The sequence below is a fragment of the Miniopterus schreibersii genome (assembly GCF_964146895.1).
Source record: "Miniopterus schreibersii genome assembly, chromosome: 4".
Classification (NCBI taxonomy): domain Eukaryota; kingdom Metazoa; phylum Chordata; class Mammalia; order Chiroptera; family Miniopteridae; genus Miniopterus; species Miniopterus schreibersii.
In genome coordinates, this window is record NC_138105.1 from 67,538,657 (window position 1) to 67,555,223 (window position 16,567).

Below are 16,567 nucleotides of genomic sequence, written 5' to 3' on the forward strand. Positions count from 1 at the left end.
GCTTGATCAGCATTTGCTCAGTGAAAGGCTAGGGAGAAGCAATGAAGGCCTGTATTCTAGAATTATGCACAGGGCAACAGCCAGCATCCTGGCCAGTGGCCCTGAAGTTGTTAGGCCTGAGTTTCCTCAGTTGTTACAGAAGAGATTCCTCTAGCATCTCAATTTCAAGAGGCCTCCATGCCTAGCTTTCCTTTGCCCATTGGCCATCTCCGGCAGTTTCCATGTTGTGAATCTTCCAGGCCTCCTTCTGCTATGGATTTCTAATTTCATTTCACTGTGGTTGGAGAAGACTATGGTTTCAATCCTTTCAGATTTACTGAGACTGGTTTTGTGACCTAGTAAGTGGTCTACCCTGGAGCACGTTCCTCATGCCTATGAGGGAGAAGTGCACTCTGCTAAGTCCTCACTGTTCTCATCCATTTGTCTGGATATTCTACTGATAACTGAAAGTGCAGTACTGAGGTCTCCAACTGTTATGACTGAATTGTCTATTTTTCCCTTCAGTTCTACCAGTTTTTGCTTCATGTTTTGGGCTCTTTTAATGATACCTAAGTTTCTTACCTCTGCCAATGATACCCCAAAACCTCAGGCACCTGAGTCTACTTAAGAATTTGAATGGTGCTAAGAGCCCCTCCCCAGACCAGGAGCCACTGGGGATTTATTTAGCCTCACCTCTTCGGGGCCAGGAATGCTGACCTTGGTCCATCCCACACCACCCCTCCTTGCTGTCATACTCCAACTTGTCTCCTTGCTGTTTTCTGAGCATGTCAGCACTGTTCCTGCCTCAATATTGGTTCCTTTGTCATGTGCTACTCCCAAGGCCTGGGATGCTTTTCCTGCACATCCACTCACTGTAGCTTCCAAGGCCTTTCCTGACCACCTCCAGGGTGAACCTGTGCTCATGTCTATCTCACTGCCCAGAAAGCGGAGGCAGCTCCTCTCCACCCCACCCTCCAGCCTCTCTTGGGCCTCTACCATGTTTTGTGTATCACAGTTGGAAATGATCTAATGTATCTGTCTCTAACTATGTTGAGGCCCTACCTATCTGTTATGCTCATAGCTCATATATGCAACACCCAGGACACAGTGCACAAAATACTCTCAACAAGTATTTATTGCACAAATGGAGCCCATATCTTCCACTATGGCCCCTTAGGTAACCTGAGAAGAAAAGGTGCTGCCCGGCCAAACAAGATTCAGACACGCCTAAACCCAACTCCAGGAGACCCTCAAATCCATGCCCCAAGTCTCTTGAAGAAGCATCCACAGGCATGCGGTGGGCCTCTTGGTCCTGGAAAAGCTTGGAGACCAAGGTCTAGGAAGGAAAACACAGGAAGACTCCCCCATGAGGACCACCTTCCAAAAAGTGCTGGAACCTCCTGTGGGGTCTGAAACAGCTGAGAAGCAATGAGGAAACTGACATTGGCAACTCTTTTCAAAAGAAATTAGTGCAAGGAAGCAGGAAGACAGAATGTAAGGTGAAGTCATTTCTGCATGCCTTTGGATATGCTGACCCTTCTAGAAATCCTCCACAGCTGTCCATATGAGGAGCAACCTGCCCCTACACCCTGCTGAAGGATTGAGCATGCTGTCTGGCAGAAGATCAGGGGTGCAGCAACCCCACTTCAATCCCCGCCCCCCCAACCCCCACACAAGGCTAATGCCATCTTCACCAACATTTCCCTTGGACAGCAGCCTGATGCTCAGGACCTCTTCCATGTCAGAGCAGTCTGGAGGCAACCCCTCACCCCAACCCAGGGAGTGGCTACTCAGGGGTCAGTAGAGAGCAATGCCTGGGACTCCAACTCCTTGGACCCCAGAAGTCTGTAGCTCAAAGTTCAGAAACCACCACTACAGACTCATGTGAGGAGGGTTCTAGAGCAGATTTTCAGGATCTGTGCTTCTTGGGGAGGAGATCAGAAGCAGGGTTTAGAAGCCCCATTTTCTACCCTGTCTCTCCCCACAGTAGAATCCACCTCTGCGAGGATGACACCTGGGGGATGCTGGGGTCAACACCCATTTGGGACACCATGATGAAAATATCCCCAACTAACACTGACAAAAGGAGGCCAAGAGAAAGCAGAACAAAGATAACCCTTCAATTGATTTTGCTGGCTTCAGGACAGTGTGAACGAATGAAGCAGGCTCACAAAGATGGAAAAGTCCTCTGAGACAGTGGAGGGGCTGCGGGCTGGTAAGCAGGCCAGCCTGCAGAAGAATCAAAGGAGCTGCTCACTGCGTGCTTCAGGGTGGCACCGGCAGCCCTGCCAGCTGGCGGGGACAGGTAGCGGCAGTCTTCTCCCCTCAGAAGCCACTGGGTCCTCCAAGGAAGCAGCTCATTCTGGGAGGCGTGTAAGTCCCTGTCACCAAGTACAAAATCGGGGATAACGTCTAACCCAGGATGGGAACACAGGCATGGTAAGCTTCTGTTCTTTGTATAAAAGATGAAATTGTAAAAATTACAATCATTACATTTATTAAGTATCGCTCTCTTCCAAAAAACCATGGCTCTCGTGAGGCTGCCTGGTATGGCCTCGAGGGGGACAAAGGTGCCAGTCCAGGGAAGGGGATGGAGCTGGAGACTATGTCTCAGAATCTGACACAGACACAGGCAAACAGGTAGTATGCAGAAATGAAAAGCACTACCTTCCTGACCTCCCAGAAAAGACCAGAAAGCAAGACCAAGTCAGATAAATTCCTTCCAGAAAACACCGGATACCATTTGGTCTTCCTGGGCCTCAGTTACTGTGGTCTGGAATGAACAGTTAGAAAGTCCAGCTGGCTGTGGGATGAAAAATCAATTAAGAGCAGGGCCTGTTGTCCTGACCAGATGGCTCAGTTGGTTGGAGTGTTGTCCTGTACACCAAAAGGTTGCAGGTTCAATTCACAGTTAGGGCAAATACCTAGGTTGCAGGTTCAATCCCCAGTTGGGGTATGCACAGGAGGAAACCGATTGATGTTTCTATCTCCCTCTCTCTCTAAAAAAAAATCCATATAAACATATCCTTGGGTGAGGATTTAAAAAAAAAAGGGCTGCTGATTGTGTCCTTGTCTTCATATTAACTATGGGCCAAATCAATGCTGTTTATTTTGTGACTGAGGTAACCAGCTCAGAAATTCTTACAAAAAGGCTCACTGAAAAAAGAAAAACAGAAGTGGCCTCCAAGGACATGAAGTAGGGTGGGGGTAGAACAAAAGTCAATTCCTGTGCAGGAGCTGAAAGATGAGGGAAGCTGTCCAGCCAGGGAGTTCATTCCAGAATCTTTCTAAGCTTCTGGTGGGTCTCATAAACATAGTTTAGGCTCATCAGCACCTTGGCTTGGAGCTTCAGTCCAGCAGACTTCAGCCAGGATCGGGGTAAGCACGAAGCTGCTCGCTTCTTCTGGGTAAGAGAATTGAATCTGAATGTGGTTTGGTCTTCTTTAAACTGCCTGCTGAGAGCCAGGAAGTCTGATACATATACTTTTTTCTGGTACAGTGTCTCCCATGGCTAGAGTGCTGATGAGACTGAAAGACGATCAGGGCCCGTTATAACAATTCAGCAAGCCACTATTTGCCATAAAGAGCTCGTGCTTTATATTCCCCCAGGGATCGTGGCACAGAGGAGACTGAACATGATGGATGAGACCTGCTGAGTAACATGTGCGCGGTTTCCTGAACGCTGGTGTGGTACAAAGCAAGATCCAAATTTGTTCTGATGCAAAAGCAATGAGTTAACCAAGGGAAAATCTCAGCCTGAGAAGCTGAGATCGGGCTCATCTGCCTTGATTATGCCCTAATTGACCCAAAAACCAAAGTGAGCTCTGCTTGAACATGCCCAGTCAGTGGGGAAAGCCAATTGACAGGAGCCATTAGCAACCTGCCAGGGTTTTCTCTGAAGACAGCTCCACAGAGAGAGCCCTGGGTGAGCCCTAGGAGCTGTCCCCAAATGATACGATGGTGGTGCTGATGGAACTTGTGACGGAACTGAGGATTTCTAGTTACGAATGCTGAAACAACATGTGTGTATGTCAGATGCAGGCCTTTACGGCTGTGCTCTCCATTCATAAGCTGCTCCCCTGAGTTCTGGCTCCCTCCCACGGTGACTTCACAACCCATCCTGAGGTTCCCTGCTAGAACACTTGACCTTGCATTTGTCAGGCTGGGGAACAACTGAATTTCTTGGGATTAGAGTCTCCAACCCAAAGTCCACAAGAACAGAGAAACTGAGTTCCTCAGAGATCAACATTTGGATTGGCCACAGGTAGAAGGTGAGGCACTTCCTGCACAGGCCTTTTGGGGGGCAGGGGTCCACCAGTCTTACCAAGTGGGCACTAGAACTGAGAAGGGCCTGGAAGAGTGGCTGCCATGACACAACCTCTGCGATCTAGCCATCTGCTACTCAGCTGAAAACCCTCAACCTTCCCAGTTGGAGATGTCTCTGTAAGTTGTGCTTTTCAAATTAGGCAGCAAGCAGAAGGCTTCAGAGTCTCGGGCAGATCCGCATGAAGATCATCTGTTCTCAGGGCACTAAGAACAGATGACCTGTGTGGGAAGGCTGAAGACAAAATAACTAACAATACCTGACTCAGAGGAGGTTCCAGGAACTGCAACCAACCAAAACAGTGATCACCTCCTAATTATTGCCCTGTCAGTTCTCCTGTGAGGGCTGTGATGCCAGACACTCTGGCAATAAATGCCTCCTGGCTGGAATCTTTACTGAGCTTTTGAGTACACTTCATTACCCCAAACCCACTTCTAGGCCATGAAGGACTGCCTCCCCGCCACTCCCCACTCATGATAAAAACTATTTCTTCTTTATCCACCACACAGATTCCTCCAAAGTGTTAAAATATGACTCCAATCTCACCTTGGCCGAACATGACTTCTTCCTGCGTAGCCTATGGTTTGGTGCCTGTAACTGAATTTTAATTGTTTCCTTAAGAACACAGGGTACTGGTGACACGACATAGAAATTGCTAAAGGTCTAGGGTTGTGATGCCCTGGAAGGCTGCCTGGCATTCTGTATGGCAGAGTGGGGTCCTCTGTTTTCTTGTTAAGAGTCACTGTTCCCTGTCATGACATTGGGGGTACCTAGAGGATGGAGTTTTCCTTTCCCAACTTATCAAACTCCAAACACTCAAGACATTTCTTGTTCTTGAGAGTTCACAATCTTCTCCACCTATAATCTCCAAATCCTCCTTAATACAAAGAGAAAGGGCTCAGGGGTTCCCTCTGGATTCAAAGAAGAGTCTTCTCTTCTTCCTGCTTTGATTGAAGACAAGCAGCTCACAGCCTCACCACAGTCCAGACACAATCAGTCTTGCAAAGCAATCTGTGTTGGACATCTCCTCTTCCTACAGATTAAGGAAGCCAGAGCTCCTTGTGTTTAAGACACTTAACTGGAAGGCCCAGATTCAGAGAGAGGAGAAAGAAAAAATGGAAGGAGGGAGAAGGGGTCGAATTTGACTTGGAAGATTCTACCCACTACTCAATTACTCTTTTGACCCCTCGTGTCTCTTTCAGGAAACAGGACTAGTTTTTTGCTATGGGTATTTATTTCCCCAACTAGGAAAGTCTCCATGTAAAGGGGATCTAATCTTCTCTGAATTTTCTGCAGCAGGAATTAAAGAGAGGTGGAGAGATCCTGATCACCTGTTCAGTTATTATCAGCTGCTTTTAATCTAGAGTCTGGATCTGAGGGACCCAGAGGGAAAGGGACCAGTCTGGGTTGGGACCCCTGGACCATGGAATGCTCGGTGGAGGTGGACTTACCCCTGCCAGTTCTCGTGGAAAAGGAGGAAGCTGGGCTTCAGGAGCGCTGGCTGAAGCACTAGCAGGGGCAGGAGGCTCTAGAGCATGCTCACCAGGTGACTCGGGGTGACCTGTGCCATGGTGGGGAGCCTCAGCCTCCCCCCGAGGCTCCTCTCCCGAATCCGACAAGTCTTTTTGCTCTGCAGAGGACTGGGAGCAAAAAAGACAATTTTTCCTTCAATGTAAATAAAGGCTGCAACATGGGGCAGGGGAGGGGGGCGGGGATTGAAGGGCTAGAGATGGCTTGACCTTCAGCAGTTCCTGCCCAGGAGGATGGGCCAAAAAAGCCAGCACAAAGTGAAAAGAACATGGACTCGCTGCTGTTTGGCTCTGCAAGGAGCTTTAAGGTGTGCAGAAAGTCTGAACCTTCATTTTCAAAAGTGCAAGGAGGCCTGGCATGGAGCTACTCTGTTTATGGGCCATGAGTGAGGAAAAAACTCCTGGTGACGAAAATGGGGACCGTGCCTCTATAAGAGGGGAACGAGGATGATTATAGCTTAATAACATATCTCCTCAAAGATACTGAGGAAGGGAGCTGTCCTCAGCATCATTTCTGTCTGCTAGGAAAGGTGGGGAAGCAGGCCCAGGACATCACACAACCAAGAATAGGTGTCCAGGGCCAAAAGCTTCTGCATCTCACTCTAGTTCTTCCAGCACCTTTCAACTTATTCTGCTTAAACCTGAGGTGAAGGAAGAGCTTTCTCATCTCAGTGAGTGCAGGTGTGGGGTAACCAAAAGAGCTGGTAGAGACACGGAGAACTGGTTTTGTATTGGTGGGAGTTTAAGTGGAAGAGGGAGACCTTTGGCCTGGGATTAACCCAGGCTCACCCCAAACACCTTAGGAAGGGGCTTATTTGGAAAACAGCCAGGATAAGAGAAAGCTGGCTCCAGAAGTCTTCATCTTTGAAAGCACAACACCCCTGGCATTCTTGAGCTGGTTCTTGGGCTTCAGGGCATGGGGAGTGGGGCGTACTTCAGTGGGCTGAGAGCTCTGTGGCCAAGACTCTTTTCTTGAGAAATGGGTTATAAAGCTGGTGTCCTGAAACAAATGGGCTCCAATCCCCAAACCTCCCACATGGCATCGCCCACCACACAAAGCCATTTTTCCTACTTTGTGAACTAAATGACCATGGGGCTACCCTACCCTGCCTCCCCATAGACGCTGCCGCGTTTCTTCTGAGTGAGAAGTGCCTGAGACCTCTTTAGATAGGGTGTTGGGGCTATTTTTTAACATGTGAGCCTGTCAGATGAAAGGAACTATATAAAAACGGTTTAAGAGAACATTCTTAGGAGAGCAATAGCAACACAATGTTAACTCATGAGTACATCTAAAAAGCCACCAGAATCAACTCTTCCTATCCAGGGGAGATCCACAGATGCAAAGGCCTTCCTTCCAAAGTTGTTCCTCCGACCCGTCTGGGGCACCAAGGTCAGTTCGTGCACTAGTTGGCTGCTACTTTATGGCTTGAGATTTAACACCCGACAAGAGAAAATTAAACCCAGAGCTTTGCGGGAAACTGCCTATCTCTCTAATACGAACCAGTTGGATTTTTTTTTTTAATTCCTGCTTTTAGAACATAAATGTTCCAATGCCCTCATAGCATGGTGGAATCAAGATGAAGTCTAAATCAGAGGACCAAAAAGAAATACAAATGCTGTTTCAGCATTTTCTCCTTGGCTCAGAGTGTTTCTGCTGGACAAGAAAAGTAAGCCCTAAAGAACCAAGATAGATCTCAGAAGCTAAGGAGGGTTGGGCCTGGGGAATACTGCAAGCTTAGAAGAAAAAGAATCATGATAGGACATGTAGGTTTTCAACATGTTTGTTACAACCAGACATCAGATCAGGAACCTAGGTCATATATCCTAAAATATATGTGGCTGACAAAAACAACGAACAGAACAAAAATGTGCACATAGGGTACACCTGTTACACCAACAATAAACTTCAAAATTAGGTCTAAACATACTATATACAGCACTTTCAGCAACACAGGACTTTCTGCTCATAAGCATTTCTGTAACTGCTTTCTGTCTTTTTACCAGATGGGCATTATCCTGCCAGTGTAACCACAAAGCCATCACTCTTCAGGTAAACAAATGTTTGGAAGATAAACTAACTGAAAGAAACATTAAAATATATATACACGTTCTTACTGATTTGAGGGTGGGGGAGAGAAACATCGATTTGAGAGAGAAATATTGATCGGTTGTCTCTCATACACATGGAACCTGCGACCTGGGTACATGCCCTGTCTGGGAATTAAACCAGTACCCTTTTGGTGAATGGTGCATGGCATGACACTCAACCAACTGAGCCATACTGGCCAGGGCTGAAGGAAACATTTAATCATCATGAACAACAAGACAACTGACCGAAGGAGATTCAAATTCTCTTCACATTAAAAAGAAAAAAACTGCCTCCTCCATTCAAGGCAGTTAATGAAAGGTTTTGTTTTTGCTTTAAAAAAACAAATGCACATAGCTCTGGCTGGTGTGGCTCAGTTAGTCATCCTGTACTCTGAAAGGCTGCAGGTTAGATTTCAGGTCAGGATACATACCTGGGTTCGGTCAACTTGGGTTTGGTCCCGGGTTGGGGTGTGTACGAGAGGCAACTAATCAATGTTTCTCACATCAATGTTTCTTTTTTTCTCTCTCTCTTTCTCCCCTTCCTCTATCTCAAATCAATAAACATATCATCGGGTGAGGATTAAAAAAATAATAACATAAAAAATCCCACACAAATGCAAGTAAACACAAGCATTTCATGAAGAGGACCACCTCGAGGAAGCCTGGAGACATGAAGACGTAAAACAATTCGTGTGTGTTAGGACTGGAGTTCATATTGTGGAAGGCTTTCTCTAACATGGGAGAATAGAGGATTTGACAACTTAACCTGTGATGTCATCAGCAGGCCACTAACACCAATTTGTAGTTTGCTGTGAATGCACAGACCATCAATGGGACGGAGAGAAAATGTTGTGTGGTTTCACCACCAAACAAAAAGAAAAACACCCAGGCTGGCAGTTTAAGTTTTTTAAAAATTTTAAATCTTTTATCTTAATCATGATTCAGTAATGATAGATGGGCCTATGGTACTCTCTCCTTTGAAGAGGGGTACAGGGGCTCTTTGAAACCACTGGATGGTTTAGAGACCGTTTACTGGCAAGGAAGTTAATGGCCTCACAGTGACAATGCGAATATCTGATCTTTGTGGATCAAGAAGTGGCTCAAAAATAGCTAAAAGGGACATTTTGGGGACAATTAGGACAATTTATAGAGGAGACTTCTGAATTAATGATCATTTTCTTAGGGGTAACATGGTACTGGGGCCATGGAGAAGAATGACAAACTATTCCTAGGAGACAGCTGCAGAAGTATTTAAAGAGAAACAGCAGATGGGAGCAAATTACAGTTGAGTGCTTCTAGCATTTATGACAAACATGTTAACAGTGAAGCCAGGTGAAGAATACCCAAGTGTCTTCAGTACCATTCTTCTAACTTATCTCATAATTTATAATTTTCAAAATATCAAAGAAGAAAAAAAGTTTGCTCAGAAAAAAGCAGCCCCAACAGCTTTACCCCAGTTCTGCTTCTGCAGTGTGAGAAGGGAATGAGGCAGAAAGAGAGAATGAAACTGGAAGGCTCTCAAACTCTCACTTTTGTCAAAAAGTATTGTGCCTGCTCCTTGAAGGTTTGCCCTTCCTTCCATCTTCCTTGAAAAGGGAAGCTAAGGGGAAACAAAGCTACCTGAGTTACTGTTTACTTTCCGCCTTACTCTTGAGCTGTCATAAACAATAGAAAAAGAATTTCTGTGTCCATTTGGCCACTATCTATCTACCTCACAGCTCAGAAAGCGGCCCTAAAGGACAGTCACAAAGGCTTCTCCAGCGTCTGCTGTTAAAAACAGAGGCTTCCCACACCCTTTAGGTGATCTTGGGACAGAAGTGGAGAGCTGAATTCTGAAGAGCTACAGATTAGTTATTTTTAGAAGGCCATTAGTGTTGACTCTGTCAGTATTTTGATAAAAATTACATTTGTACATTTTAAGATGACCATCTTCCCAGCCACTCTTCTGGTTCAATGTCATCCATTTACATAATCTGCATCAACTTTACGAAGGTAATACATGCAAGTTATCCTTTGAATTACAAAGCAACAAAACCAGAAGGAAATGGGAATGGGGGGAGGCAGAAGAGGATAATGGGGGGATAAATGGTGATGGAAGGAGACTCGACTTGGGGTGGTGAACACACGATACAATATACAGATGATGTATTATAGAATTGTACACCTGAAACCTATATAATTTTATTAACCAATGTCATCCCAATAAATTCAATAAAAAGAAAACCTAACAAACAACCCAAAAAACCAAAGCAACAGAACGGCCTCAACTGTGAAAACAGTAGTAAGACAGGAATTAGTTATTTTAAATGCATTTTAAATTTGGCTGAATAAATATTACATTTTAGTTTTTCATCCTGCTGGTTGTCCAAAAGTCCTCAGGTTTAAAGAATTATTAATTCCTATTGTTTATTTTAAATCCAGGGTCGGCAAACTTTTTCTGTAAAGGGCCAGATACTAAATATTTTTGACTTTGCAGGCCACCGGTCTGGTCTGGGTCCAAATTACTTCACTCTTTTGTTACAATGTGAAATCAGCCTCAGCTACTGTGAAGGGGATGGGCACGGCTGTGTGCCATTAAAACTTTATTTACAAAAACAGGTGGTAGTGCCAGGCCTTAATTTGCTGACCCCTGTTTTAAGCTAAAAGTGATTCAAAAGATGATCATAATAAAATTCAAAATTCTAGAAAACCCTGATTTAATGGAAAACCTCAGAAGTGACTTTTACATCTAAAAGAGGAGAGGAACACATCCATTTCTAAAAAGCTACAGGAAACACACCAGCCCTTCAGTGACTGACCCTTTTCCAAAGGAGGGATGATTAAAAACACAGGTAAGTAAGCTGTATGTATGTGTCAGGGCCCAGGGGAGAGGAGACAGCAGAGGATGATGTATCTTGAAAATACCACCTGGAAAACCAAAACAAAATGGGAAGAACATTTCCTCAGGTTTTGTGATTCTTCCTTCAGCAAAGAATTAACAATGGCAATGTTTAATGTGAGAACAAGCCTAGTAGACAAGCCCCTGCCAATACAGAAGGCTCCAGTGCAAGGGGGTGTGAGCGGAGGGCAGGGGTAGTTTCTCCCTCTTGTCCCCTCCATATACAAGCTTTCTTCCTGGCAGAGCACTTGAATGTTTTCCAGGAAAACTGAGATGCACAGAAAGAAAAGTCTGGCTTCTCTTCTCAGACCAAATGACAAAGTCTACAAGCAGTAGCTGGACTGCTGGGAGTCCCAAGTCACCAGACCAGCAGCCCCAACCTCAGAGCCGGCTACCCTACCGAGGGACTGGGGATCCACCAGAGCACCTAGGCCTGTGGATCCCCAGCCCCGAGCCAATTCTCAAATTATCTTCTTACCAACAAGATTGCAAAGGCATTTTTCAGAATACCCTTGGTCACTCTGAAATCTTGCCATGGGCATTAAATTACCTGTTGTCCTGGGCCATGGGTGGGGAGGGATCATTCATTTTTTTGACAAATAGAGGGAATCCTCACACAAGCTTGGGAGGTATCACCACAAAACATCAACTAAGTTTGGACACAATCCCAACCTTCCATACTGATTTGTCAGATGAAGATATAAAACCTGTGACTTCAAGATAAACAACATGGGAAGGTAAAAATGAGGCTGCTACACCAATCAGGCCTTTGACAGGCTGCCAGCTCATTGCTATGAATTAGGCAAGGTATTTCCAACAGTGTGATCAAGACATTTAAAATCTAAGAGGGGGAAGCAACCCAACAAAGATGGATGGTAAATATACAATCCAAGCCAACCAATAATTATTCTAAATGCATTTATGCCAAGTTGGATGGAGCCAAAAAATCCCCCTAAAATCTTTAAAGATCCTGTTTCCCCCCCTTATCCACCATAGTTCTCTCTTCTTCTCTCTTCCCTCCCCCCACTTTTTCTCCCTCCCTGTTTCTCCTTCTCTCCCTCCTCTTCTTCCTTCTACCTTTTTCTCCTAATAGCTTTCCTAATGTACAGCAGTATTTCTAAATAAAATCAGTAGGAATGAGGAGAAAGTTTTCTACCACTATTTTTTAAAGCAGGGTCTCTGAACCCTTTCCACACACACCTATCTCAACCTCTCGCCATGGTAACCTGAAGCCACCAGCCCTCTTTCCTCCAAGCTCAATGTGAAGGCTTAAAGGGCAGAAGCATCCTTGGCCATGTGACCTGGGGAGAGAGATCTCTGGGAGAAAACAAATATGAAGAGAGAACATACCAGCCCCTTACCTTTTGTCCTTTATCCTTCTGAAACACAAAGACAGGTGGAGCAATGGCAGGTTTTTCTGCAAAAAGAAAAATTGGTGTTTTTCCCCCCGACACTATTTCATACAGTAAACAAAACTATATTTGTTCATAATAAGTTAAAAACAAAAAACCCAGTATAAAACTAGTAACTCCAAAGAACATCAAATCACTCAGAAAACATTTTCATAACATGGAGGCGTAGGGTTTTTAGTTTGTGACAATTTGACACTTAATGGTAGGAGTGTGTGTATATTATATACCAATAAGAAGGCTTTAAGACTCACTTAGAACAGGCTACATCACGGATCAAGGGAGGGCAGTGGGAAGTGTAGCCGTGGGGAGTGTAGCCACGGGGAGTGTAGCGCGCTGCAAGGCATCAGAGGTGGCTATTCAGCGCCACCAACTGTGGTTCTGAAGGAATTTGGAGCAGGGAAGTCAGATATTTATGTGGCATCTCCTGAATGTCAAATGCCGGAGACTAGTTTAGGGTTTTTTACTTTTTTTTTTCAAATCTGCAGGCGAACTGAGGCCAGGGGGCAACCAGTTTGCAATTTCTGCCCACACAGCTTATGCTCTTTGGAGAATCCCGGCCCAACATTCCACTTGGTTTTCTAAGTGAGAAGCCATTAACAGAAAAAGGATTTATGAAGTTGCAAAAGTCTGAGAGTCCATTTTGCGTGGCTGCTGAAGGAAAAAACCCTTTGGGATGTCCTGTCACATGATGGGACCAGGGCTATGTCAACTGTTGTTCTCAGGTAACACCATTTGTATCCTATCCAGGGGCAGCCCAGGAAGCCTCTGCTGCCAGCTAGGGGATTGTAAATGAGGACCACCTTAACCCATGGGGGAGGCCCCTCATCATCCTGGGGCTGGGCCTGGGCCTGGTGGCTCTGGGTGTGCTCATCAACCCTGTGGGGTGCCCAGGGTCTCTTTCAGCATTCAAGGGCAGTGAGTACAGGGAAGCCAGGGGAGTCATGAATTTGGGGAGCACCTGCACAGTCCTGCTGTCACAGAGCCCCCAGTCATAGGAGGCTGAGATTAACCAGGAACCTACATTCACACAACTTTGCTCCAGCAGGACTACTATGCAGGAGGGGGACATGGTTCACAGTTCATAAGAGTGCTTATGGGGAGCTGGCAGGAGTCTGCTGTCTAGAGTCGGAAACGTCCCAAGAAGAGGTTGCTGTGCTGAAGTCTCAAGGAAAGAGCCTGGCAGTGAGAGTGGCAGGTGTGAAGGCACGGAGCCCAGGGCGCATGGCGGCCATGTCGAGGATTTGGAAAGTGTTGTAAAAGGAGTGGGGGAGGCACGGTGGTGATTTAGGTTTAAAAAGAGAACAGTTTGGGGAAAGGGGCAATATGGGGAGACAAGTTGGGAGGTGACAGCGATCACTCACAATAAAAATGGGGTGAAGAGGAGGTCTAAGGAAAAAGGACAAGACTGAGACAAAATCAAACTGACCCTGTTCTCCCCATCCCTCCAAACTCCCTGTCCTTGGAGAAGCAAGACAGAAGCCAGTCTTCACCCTGAAGCAATGGCCCACTGATGGTGACCATTTCCTCTGCAGTGCTCACTGAAGCAGCACCACACCAGAGTCAGATTCATCGCAACAGTCCTCACTGTGCACAGCCCACAGTGAACACAAGTGAATGACATGTGTGAGACCAAAGTGCTAAAGGGAGGAGGGTAAGGGTTGCCATCAAGGTTTCCATGCTTCCCTAAGCAGCCATCTCCTGGCACAGTGCATAGTTGCTGCCCGACAGACCAGGATGGATGGATGAATGAACATACCTATGCAATAAATGAAAGCAAAGGAATGCTGGAGGGACTCTGGGGATGGCAGCAGCTTATTCACACTTGTCTACCACGGGGAAGCCCAAAGACCTTCTGATGCTACCCTATACACCACAAGCCCAGCATCAGGGGATGGAGGTCCAGGCCCTAGCCTTGCTTTTGTGTTCAACTCCTGACCAGCAGCAAGGCGCACAGGATGAAGCCAGAGTTTTGGCCAGCCCAGCACCCCCAGCCGATTTTCTTTAGGGAAGCACCCCTCCCCCACCTCCATGTTTCAGATGGAGCCTAGCTCTGGCTCCAGGCCTAAGGAGTACTGCATGCCCTGACCCCAGGGGACACTGTGACACGTGAATAAGGCCAGACTGCTGATGGTGAATGAGATTCAGGTCCGAGAATTTTGTTGGAGCTACTGGGGAATGGGAGCGCTCTCTGTCTGCTAAGCTGGTAGGAGGTAACCCTGGGGCTGCCAGCAGCTGCCTGTCATCACAAGGGACCTTGGCCTTGAGCCAATCCAGTGGGAAGCAGGGTAGAAAACTGAATCCTACTGCTGGAGGCCCAGGATACAGGTGGTCCAAAGCTAATCCCACCCCCAAGACTTTTCAGTTAAGTCAACAGAGGCTGATTTTTGCTTAAGGAACTCTGAGCTTGATTTCGGCCCCTGTCTCTAACAGCCTCTAGCCTGAGAGGTGGGGCCTCACTGCTGCAGACTTCATAAAACTCACACTGTAGTCCCTAGAAGAAACTTAAGACTGGCCTCAAAGGGAAGTGGATGCTTCTTTCTCTTCATAGCAGGGATCAACAGCTGATACAGGATGTATTTATGGATTTATGGTCTATCTCCCCTACTAAGATGTCAACTCCAGGAGACTGGAGACTGCTGGGTTCTCCCCTCCCTGTTCTGTGGTATGAGAACCGTACTTGGCAACCTGCAGGGATTCAACAAATACCTGATGAAGGGATGAGCAAGAGGAGAGGGCACTAGAGAAAATGACTGCCAGGCTAGTAAGAAAGGACTAGATGAAGAGAGAGCCATTTGGACAGCAGAGGAAGGCCTTTCTGATCTGCAGGCACATAAGGAGGGCAACCAAGGGAAGCCTGGGCTGCCTGTGGGTCCCTGGGACAGGACAGAACAGAACCATGTGGCAGGGTCCAGGCCTGAGCTGGAAGAGGTCCCATTTGAAGGAGGAACAATTCTGCACTGAAAATGGCACATTGCTCAACTGGGGGCAGAGGGAGGTTATGGAGGGGACCATGGGGCCTGAGATCTGAAATCAGCTACCCAAAGAACAGGAACACCAGGTGAGATTCAAGCAGATCCACCTTTGCTACCACCATCATAGTTCAGACCTTTCTTCTCTGTCTCTACTTTTACCCCCTTAAGTACAGCTTTTGCAGAGCAGCCAGAACCACTGGTGTAAAATGCATGCCTAAAACTCTGCAATGCCCTCCCAGACTAGGGTTGGAGCTCCTTCAAACAGGCCACCCCCCACCTGACTATTACTGTGGTACTGTCGCTTGCTTCTGTCACATTTCTGGACTTCTGCTTGGTTTAGTTCCTCTGCCTAGAACACATTCTCACCTTCTCTTCTGTGGTCAACACTCATTCATGTATAGACACCATCTCCTTCAGGAAGCCCCTAGTTTGAACTGTGCTCCCAAAGCATGCTCTGGCTTATATCCTGCATACCTAGGACTGGGAGACTACGGATACAGTACCCAAAACAGTTCTGTACCCCAGCCTGCCACCCAATGCACACCATGTAAGAATCATCCAATAAATGTTTGAACTAAACTCCCTCTGTACTTCTTCACATGTGTAACACCAGCTGCTATGTAATCACAAGTATCTATTAAGCCCTTATTCCGTGCAAGGCATCACAGGAAAAATGGGAACAGGAAGCTGGGGGCAGAGAACTTTAGGGTAAAACACCTTATTTGAAAGAAAAGCGTGAGTGTTTGTATACAAGGCCCGGAGCTTGCAGTGGGTTATCTGCTCACTGGAAGCTTATCTACCCCTGGACCATAAGCTCTGCAAAAGTGAGGCCTCTGTTGTGTTCACCTCCATGTCTTTAGAGCAACACAAGAAACATACGCTCAACAAACAGCTATAGAGTGAATTAAATGTCCTTCATTGCCAGGGCTACGACTTGGGAGGTGGCAAGGGCTTTGGCAGCCCACCTTGGGTCCCACTGGGACCCCCACTGAGGGTAGGTTTGGCAGTCATGACAAATACAACCACTGCACTAAAACGTAGCAATGAACTTCTATCAGTTCTCCACCAAACACACAAAGCACCAAAGATACGCACATTTCATTTCCACTCAGCTCCAATAGGGCCAGAAGTCTGCAAATTGCAAATGAGTACTGATATTATAAAATGACGATATGCACCCCTTCCAAGTAGGCCAGCTCCGCACTTACCAGAGTATTTTTCAACTGTCTCCCATCACCAAACATTTTTCTGGTTGTCAAGCAATGAGGCTTCTATGATCTTGAACTCCCAGCCCAGCCACCAGAAATTTCTAGAGACCCAGGCCACCACAAAGACCTAAAATGTTACAATGTTAATCATATGCAGACTATTTGATCCAGATTCTG

General features: G+C 46.4%; 1 protein-coding gene across 27 annotated transcripts in view; it reads right to left on the reverse strand.

The window, feature by feature from the left end:
- The window catches only part of RANBP3 (RAN binding protein 3), a 55,044-nt gene that overhangs the window by 23,395 nt on the left and 15,082 nt on the right, over nucleotides 1–16,567 (reverse strand). For 14 of the 27 annotated variants that reach the window (XM_081134316.1, XM_081134313.1, XM_081134290.1 and 11 more), the window contains exons 2-3: nucleotides 12,160–12,215; nucleotides 5,755–5,943 (exon numbers count right to left, since the gene is read on the reverse strand). In XM_081134316.1, coding sequence (XP_080990442.1) covers nucleotides 5,755–5,943; nucleotides 12,160–12,215 — 245 coding nt within the window. Of the gene's footprint in view, nucleotides 1–2,236; nucleotides 2,361–5,754; nucleotides 5,944–12,159; nucleotides 12,216–16,567 lie in introns of all 27 variants that reach the window. The other 13 variants (XM_081134298.1, XM_081134307.1, XM_081134306.1 and 10 more) reach the window with 2 other exon arrangements.